Here is an 8,433-nt window from a genome sequence, read left to right as displayed (position 1 = left end):
AATGCCAAACCACCCCATTTGCATAGTGAGAGACGGTGAATCTATAGGGTAACACAGATGGTGCCAAGCCCTGCGGCAAAGCCTGAGCTACCTTCTGTGTTCGCAGAGCAGTCGTCGTCAACATATATCGGCTGGAATTTTTTCAGCCATTTTTTCAAGCGTGTCTACGGAATTCCCAAAGTTATTATTCACTGACACACCTCAGCTAGGCTAGGGTGAGAATGGAACTCTCGTGGAACAAACCAACAAATGTAACCTTATCTACAGCCAACCAGAAAGAAGCCAGACAGTGCCAGCCAGAAGATCAGGAGTCACGAACTGCTATGTTGAGATTTTGGGGTTTAGCACGAAGGAAATCATAGACGTCATTCTGGTAAGCCCCTAGGAAGGATAAAGCCCTTCCAAACACCTTCCCATCAAAAAACCTCCCAAATCCGTGTGCTGTGGTGAACAGCTAGTCTCAGTCCTAGCACCGCAGAACCACCAAAACCAGAAGAGAACTTAGCTCTTACATCCCCCAGAGAAGTCAAGATGATGCAGTTTTTCAAGTTAAATGTGAAAGTGGCTTAAAATAACCAAGTCAGTAACATTCATCCACACCAGTTGGCTCTTGCTGGATCAGTCAGTTGGATGACCCACCGCAAGTCACTCTCTCACTTAACTTCTCTTTTGAAAGGAACAGAATACTGAGGTATTAAAATTAAAATCTCAGACCTCGGAAGAGGCACAGGGTCAGCAAGGCTACACACATCTACAGCTCGCAAATGCAGAACCAGTGCATGCAAGATTGCCACGGATCAAGTGATCACCGCCACCAAACACCATTCACAAAGACAAGGCCTCCACATTACGCTGGAGAGGACTAGTCTAGTCTAGTCAAACACACGTTTCACATGAATCTGAAATGTTTGTGATTCACATTCTAGGGGTTCTCTGGGATAACAGAATGTCTCTGAAACAGCAGCATTGGTTGAAAATGGTTTCTGAGATCATGTCGAGGCTTTCAAGATCTCAAAAGCAAGAGGGCATTTAGACTTCCACAAAGAAGAAAATAAACAACGTCATCACATACCGTCAGTTTGAGGGGACCGTACTTCTTTTCCTGAGCAGCCAAAGCGTTTTTAAAAGGAGTTGGTGTCCTTGGCGTCGAACCCAAAAGAGATCTTCTAATTGTGGGAGTTCTGAAACTGGTCAAGCACAGAGGAGTGTTCATACGTGCATTTTAATGGTCTACTTTATCAACAGTAATGTCACAAAATTAATCTAAGAAACGCCTTAAGACACTTTAATTCACACAACAGAAGTCACCACCACAAATCTGACAGTGCTGAGATCACCAGAGCATGACCTCAGGTATATTAAAGTTTAATGGGATTTCGATCAGTATCTTAGAAAGAAAAATTTCAGCTGCGTACAAGTTCCTCTGCTTGGTTAAAGCCAGGAAGCCAGTGTGTTTGTACCCGGGTAGCAACGCGCTGCGGGGTTCAAACTCTCTCACGGTAACGCATACAGGGAGACTAATTTCTCAACGCACAGAAAAACGTGGGTTCATTTGAGCACCAGATGTTTAATGTCATAACCTACCCCACATTCTCCTTTTGATCTTTTGGTGTAATTTCCTTCTGTAGAGGAGTCGTAATGAGAACTTTCTGCCCACATATTGGAGTCGATGTAAATGCAGGATTTTCAAGGTTAAATTGTTCATGTCCAGAACAAGTGTTGAAAAACTAAGTGCAAGAGAGAAAAAACACTGAGCAACCTTAAAGGACAAAATTTACCACTGTACTGAGCAATAAAAAACCCCAAAACTTATGTATCTGAAGGGCTTTCACTGGCAAACCCCTATAACCTATTATTGACTCACTTCTACTCCCCAGACATTTGCTATATTTATCACTGAAAGCCTGATTTTCCCCTTAAAATCCCTACTGCTTAATTGGGTCACAGAGACAATAGGTCTCCATCAGCAATTATTTGCATGAGAAAGTGTGGACTGAGACAAAGGTGCCCAGCACCCCACCCCCAGTTAATCTGCAGAACAGATAAAAAGGTTATTTAACACTTCCCTTTTAATGAATCTACGCTTACAGGTACTTTTAAGAAGTTTTTGGACATACTTGTTTAGGCTACAATGTGTTACTAGTGGTGGTTTATGACCCGGCCACTGCAGTTCGCAGTTAGCCCTCGCTAAGGCCAGGCTCACCTGCGATGGAGAGAAGGGTAGTGTTTTCATCGGGGTGTGCTTTAGTGCAAGGTTGATGGCATCCCCACCCAGGCCATCGCTCAGTTCATTCACTGGGGGTTGCCCCACACGCAACCTCTTTTTCTTTCGTAAGATAGCAGGTGGAGTGCTGAATTTAGGCAAGTTTGGGGTTGCTGGAAAAATCGCCTCTTCCTCGCCGCTGACGCTACTGTGGATTTTGCCATCCAGCACGACGCTGACATTATAGTGGCACTCAGCAGCCCCCTCGCTGTGCTGAATCCGCATTAGTTTGACTGGAGCTGGCTTGACAGGTGATGCAACAGCCTCCGAAAGCTCAAAGCCGGTGACATCACTCCAGGCTACAGGATCCTACAAGGCGAGGAGAAAAACACTTCAGCAGCAGCAGGCATATCCAGGATTATTTCACAACGTCCAAGCCAAGCTAACAGCCTCCAGAAGCCACATACCAAACTATTCTCCCTGTATCTTTCACACAATCTTAAAACTCTGAATATTTTAAACCACAATTCTTTTAAAACAGGCAATAGAACAAATCACTCCGTACGGTGAAACTACAGACAAGTACAGTGTAAGGTAAGTTCAAGTGTATTTTATACACATTGTGTAAATTGACGCTCCTAAGCAAACATCTTTTTTAGCACAAATACCGACTTACAGGTTCAATAAGATCTAGCGTCTCTGCAAAATCTGGAATGGTTTGTAGAGATGGCAATATTGTGTTGGTTCCCACAGCCAAATACTTCGGGGGTGAATTCTGCTGAACGGATGTGCCGTGGCTCTGCTCCACGTTGTAGAACTCACTTGTTTGTTCTCCAAAGCTATTTAGTGTATTAGACGCACAACCTTCCACCACAAAACTTCCAGACCAACCAGGTAAGCTTCCGGCTTCCTATAAAAGTATGAAGAAACATGTTCATCTTATTCGACTTACAAGCTGAAAAGAGTCAGTTGTGTGAGAGCAGGGAGGGAAAAAAAAAAAAATAGTATGTGGAAAGACTCGGCATAACTATTAATTTTTGCCTTATCAAACACTAACTGTTTGCATCTCTGCAGTTACTCTTCTCACATTAACACACTCAACATTCTCAAATTGTGTAAGATTTTTCTCTTACCTCTCACTCCTATCTTATACATGCTTATAACTTAGATAATTATGGGCTGGTATTGGAAGCCATCTCTGATGCGAGTTTCCTGTGTTCCTGAACATCAGTATATTACGAAGTCACCTTCGCTACAGAACACAGGTACATTTTAAGATTAGAAACTGAATGTGAAATACTTCTCGCTTGATCTGAATTTTTAAGGCAGATTCTGCATTGCTAGTTTACTCGACTTCTCAAAGGCAATCCCACTTCAGCACACTGCTAAACCCCTTGAGAAAGGGATTTTAATGTTCTCTGGAAAGGCAGGAGCAAAGCCGATTCCATTAGAGAAGCAGAACGTTGCAGTGTTTCCAGAGAAAGCCCGGAGGAGCTCCACCACCTAAAGCTGGGGGTTCACCTGTAATCTAACCGAGTGGTCAACGCCCGTGGCTTGGTCAGGTGCCTCAAGTTGTTCCCAGCCCTCTGTCCCTCAGGAAGGAGGTGACTGTAAGCTTCCCCTGTCCCACTGAAGCACATGAGGATTTTGTACAGCGCAGACTTATGTACTCTTGGTCATGCTCAAATGTGGATTTAAAGTGTTGCGAGCACTCACACAGAAGTTTGATAACAATTTAATAATCTACAGGACGTTTTGAAACCCAGCAGGGCAAAACCTGTGTGTGCGTTATCATCTTTCTCTGCTGAGCAGACGATCAGCACTGCTGATCTGTAAATCTGAATGGTGGTGACAGCCACAAACCTGCCACCTCTTGAGGAGGAGCAAACCCCTTAGGAACAACTGCCAAATTGCAGGTCCTCCTGTTTTCACGGTTCAGAAAACTGCACCAAGAAGAATTTGCCCCAATTCTAATACATAGACTTGGTTCCACAACCCAACAGCCATAGGTCTGATTTTAGAAGGCCAGGTGAAAGAACACCACATGAACCAAACATCCGTTACTAATTTGCTGAGGATTCATCTCAGTAAACGGTATTCAAATATTGACAGAAATTTACAGTCCTTACAGAAGACACTTGTTTTCTTCTGATTTCATTCTCTGCTGACATAAGTAGCAATTCAAGTTCCTTTATTTTCTTTTCTTTGTCAGGATCATCATCAACAAATGACTGCTGAAAAATTGAAGAAAGAAGCCATTACTAATTCCCCCATTCCTCCAGCACCCCTCCACAGTAAAGATTCCACATTATAACTACCGGGAAAGAAAATAAACTAATTGGTTTGGGTTGGTTGGCTTGGTTTTAATCTCCTTAAAACTCCCTATCACCACTATAAATATACGTAGGTGAGGATATATGCCATGAGTTTCAAAACTAGTGCTGTTTCCCAGTTTAGGGGGGACTTCCAGGAGCAGCAGGTCTCTTACCCTTTCCTGTACGGGGCAATCCAGAGTATCAAAGGCCATGCACGGCTTTGCTACGATTTGTCGTCTTAGTAACTGAGATCAGGGAAGACAATGTGTTGTGAAACAGGCGATCTGCACAGGGACACTTCAGGTTAGGCCCAGAGCTCTGCAGAACGCCTCAAACACTTCTAGCACAACGTACGGATTATTCCCTTTGTCGAAATAACTTGTTTTACTAATTTCAAATCCACAGAAATTCTTCCAGGGAGTCACAGTACAAACCAAGATCTCCATTCGGTCTGCAACACGTGAGAACTGCAGAACTCAGGGAGCCCAGAGGAGCAAAAGGAAATAAAAATATCCAAGTATAGTTTCGTTTTAAAGTTTCTCAATACTTCAGCACTTAGAGTACCTTCAGCTGATTGTCAGAAACAAGCTAAAACCTACTGCGAATAAAAAAGCACAGCCATAAGTGCGAGTCACAGTCGGTCATTTGACCCGAGTCTCTCGGATGGGGCGGTACCAATCACACCGGAAAAGCAGTCTGCTCCTGCCTTTCGATCTTCTCCGTGGCTAGGAAACACTAGCGGGTCACATTCGACTAGTGGACTATGTTTTAAGCCGTGGTTGTGTTAGAAATAAGCACAGCCGTTGTTTCTGGGATGTATACAGACAGCTACTGGCAGAGGAGCACCCACAGGAACGCAGCTGAAGGCCAAAGACCGCCAGATGCTCTGCTGGAACTCCTCGTGTCACAGCGTGACACCCCGTACACCCTCTGCATTTACGATGCCCGGTACCAGTTTACCTGGACTAAGGTGGAAGAAGCTGAAGCATGTTCCAGACAGCTGCCTTCTGGGGAGGCATACTGGTATGCTGGAATCTAAAAAGACAGAAGTCATTTCACAAACCCTAAAGAAGCAGAGGCTATAAAATGACCTCTAGTTTATTCTACACAAACTATTATGGTTTACAAAGCCTGTTACCACAGTATCACAAAAATACTCAGCAGATACTCATTCTTTCCAATTTGTTCCTCATTCCAAACCCAATGAATTCCTTGAAACTGGGAAATACTAATTATCCTGGATTTTGAACTTACGTGTGTCTGAACAGGTATGTAATACTGGTTCTGAGTGTGCAAGTCATCCATAGTCAGACAAGGCTGGGGCTGAAGCGCGGATGAACCAGCTCTTTCAGACTTTATAGCATCTTGCAGATAGCCTTCCTGCTCCACCTTCCTGCGCATTGTTGAATTCCAGTGATTTTTAATCGAATTATCAGTCCTAAAATGAAAGCGTACAACAGTGACTGGCTTCCGTATCTCAACAGTTTAGTATAGGGCATAGTTTACCAGGTTTGCACAGTAGGTTAACCTGAAGCCACAAATCCAGAGAGCTGCAGCAGCTTGGGCTGAAAGTTCTGTTACAAGCAGGGTTTTGGCATCATTACTAGAAAGCTTCTCAAAACTTCCACCTACTGAGCTTCAAGTATGCAGGAAAAAAATATCAAAAGAGAAAGCTTTGGTTGAGACCTTTTTTCTCTGTCACTGCATCATCTACCTTCTGGTACAAATGTGCAGAACAGAAAGCAAAGGCATCGCCCTGCTGTCTCACCTCCGATGAGAATTAATCATATGCATCATTGTCCTTAACTTCGAGACTACGTGGTCACCAACCAGCTTTGCGATGCAGGACTCCTGAGCCTGGGCTTTTGCAGGTTACTAAGATTGTCTTTTTTGAGTGTCCTGCTTAACAAGAAGCATTCCAGCAAAAATAAATATTTTTTAAAAAAAGAATTTCTGGTCTTAGAGCAAAAAGAAAGTCACCCCCAAATGCGTATTAGTGAAGGCACTTTAGTATCGAGTCCTAGGATGTTGAGGGATTCTTCCACTGTTGCTGCTAGTGACTCTCTTCAGCTCTAGCACAGTTTAGTCTGAGTTGTCAGGAGGATTTCTGAAGGAATCTGCCACGTTAGAGGTCTTTTTATTGGTTTTACGGCTTTTTAGAACACGTAATCAAATACAAAGGATCTTGAAAACTGTCAGCACCTATGAAGATAAAGACGGTGCGACCTAAGTTTCAACAGATGCCCTCGGACTAACAAATTACAGCAGGAAGAGCACTCGATGACCCCTTCCCTTATTCCAGTATTTAGCACCAAGAGAGTTGAAACGCACCTTCCAGGAAGAAGTTTTGCTATTTCAGCCCATCGGTTTCCCAGGCGCTTGTGAGCTTCATAGATTACCCTGTCCTCCTCTTCTGTCCACGAAGACTTCTTCACCTCGGGGTTGAGGTGGTTATGCCATCTCTCTCTGCACTGCTTGCCTATTCTTCCTTTCAGGTGTTTTGCGATTAGAGACCAGCGCTTTGGACCGTACTTCTGAACTAATTCAATAACCTGGAGCACAGATGAAAGCACTTCAGCAAAGTCAGGTTTCGGAATTACAGTTGGAGACTGAGAACACCGATGAACTGACATTTCAGGATAGTTTATAGTAGCCTCTTGCTGAGAGACTAGGCCTAAGCAGGCAGTGACCTGCGGTTTTAGACATCGTTTTTCGAGAAATCAAAAAATTGCTCATTAACCACAAATTTACTGTGTTTATAAGTACATACTGATGGAAACGTTCATTTGGAAGTTTCCTTTCTGTCACCCGTTACACAAGCTGACATTAGGAAAGACCAGAAAAGGCAGCTGCTAAGATGCTCGGTTTGACTCCCAACCTCCATCCCGTTTCTACATGTTTTTGCACTTGAGAAGCTTTTTCTTAAACGAATGGCAAGAGCTGTAAAAAACTAGATTAGGAAGGCCATATTCATAAGGTGATAAACACTAGTTTTAAACATCCTGCAGCAGTTTAAACTGTGGGTATAAGGCGTTGATTTGAAACCTCGAATGTGACAGCTCCACGTGCACCTCCCCACAGGGCACTCCAGGTTTGGCAGGCAAAACCCTGCAGCGTGGGTTAACAGCAGCGGGGAAGAGGAGTGGAACACTCCACTGCTAGCCTCTGCACCAGCCACGTACAAAATCGTTTCCCTTATTCCCAACCCCTCTAGGTCTGGTGGGTTTGGGGAACAAAAGATGTAAATGAGCCCTTTGATGTTCAGCGCTGTCAAGAGGTCTCCTCTGCTCGGGAAGCCAGAGCAGCTCAGGCAGCGCTCTGAGAAAAGGGCTTTAAAGGAAACGCTCGAGCGGACCAGACATTCCATCTACTTAAGAGCAGCTGCATTATTTTCCCTTCTCGTGCAGCGTAACGCAACATAATTATCTATGTCACAAGACGCATCGGACATCATCTTTGTGGGAGCGAAACCCAAGACAGAGTACACTTAGCAGTCACGTGCCAAGCTTATTCCAGTAAATGAGTACAGTATCAATTAGTTTATTACCCTCTGATCTTCTTCTTTAGTCCAGGGGCCTTTAATCAGTTCTGGGTTTAGTACCTTCTGCCATCGGTGCTGGCACTGAAAGTCTGACCGATTCTGAAACAGTTTCAGAAAACGAGTGTAGCTGTTAAACTCTTGAATGCATAGAGCTGTAATTATTATCCAGAATTATCAGCTCATTTCAGATTAAGGCAGTGTTTTCAGCCTCAGATTCTGGCTGTGTTTTCATAGCAGGCATATTATAACACTGCCTCAGAAGAGAAACAAGCATCCTTGATTCTAGTTACAGGTATTTTCTGCCAGCGCAGCTCACACAGCTGGGGAGTCACCTAATGTCTGAAGCAGCAATTCTTACTTGTTCCACCTGAGTG

The 8,433-nt window shown here is 43.9% G+C and overlaps 1 protein-coding gene across 1 annotated transcript in view; it reads right to left on the bottom strand.

Moving 5' to 3' along the window:
- The window catches only part of MYBL1 (v-myb avian myeloblastosis viral oncogene homolog-like 1), a gene marked incomplete at its 5' end in the record, with an annotated part of 13,431 nt that overhangs the window by 4,004 nt on the left and 994 nt on the right, over positions 1-8,433 (bottom strand). The window contains 9 exons of the mRNA XM_010131702.1: positions 1,073-1,187; positions 1,585-1,727; positions 2,204-2,572; positions 2,880-3,113; positions 4,333-4,437; positions 5,479-5,553; positions 5,773-5,956; positions 6,850-7,070; positions 8,066-8,158. Of these exons, the coding sequence (XP_010130004.1) occupies positions 1,073-1,187; positions 1,585-1,727; positions 2,204-2,572; positions 2,880-3,113; positions 4,333-4,437; positions 5,479-5,553; positions 5,773-5,956; positions 6,850-7,070; positions 8,066-8,158 (1,539 nt within the window). The remainder of the gene's footprint in view (positions 1-1,072; positions 1,188-1,584; positions 1,728-2,203; positions 2,573-2,879; positions 3,114-4,332; positions 4,438-5,478; positions 5,554-5,772; positions 5,957-6,849; positions 7,071-8,065; positions 8,159-8,433) is intronic.

The sequence above is a fragment of the Buceros rhinoceros genome, unplaced genomic scaffold (genome assembly GCF_000710305.1).
Source record: "Buceros rhinoceros silvestris isolate BGI_N320 unplaced genomic scaffold, ASM71030v1 scaffold26472, whole genome shotgun sequence".
NCBI lineage: Eukaryota > Metazoa > Chordata > Aves > Bucerotiformes > Bucerotidae > Buceros > Buceros rhinoceros.
This window is presented reverse-complemented; position numbering and strand designations above follow the sequence as displayed.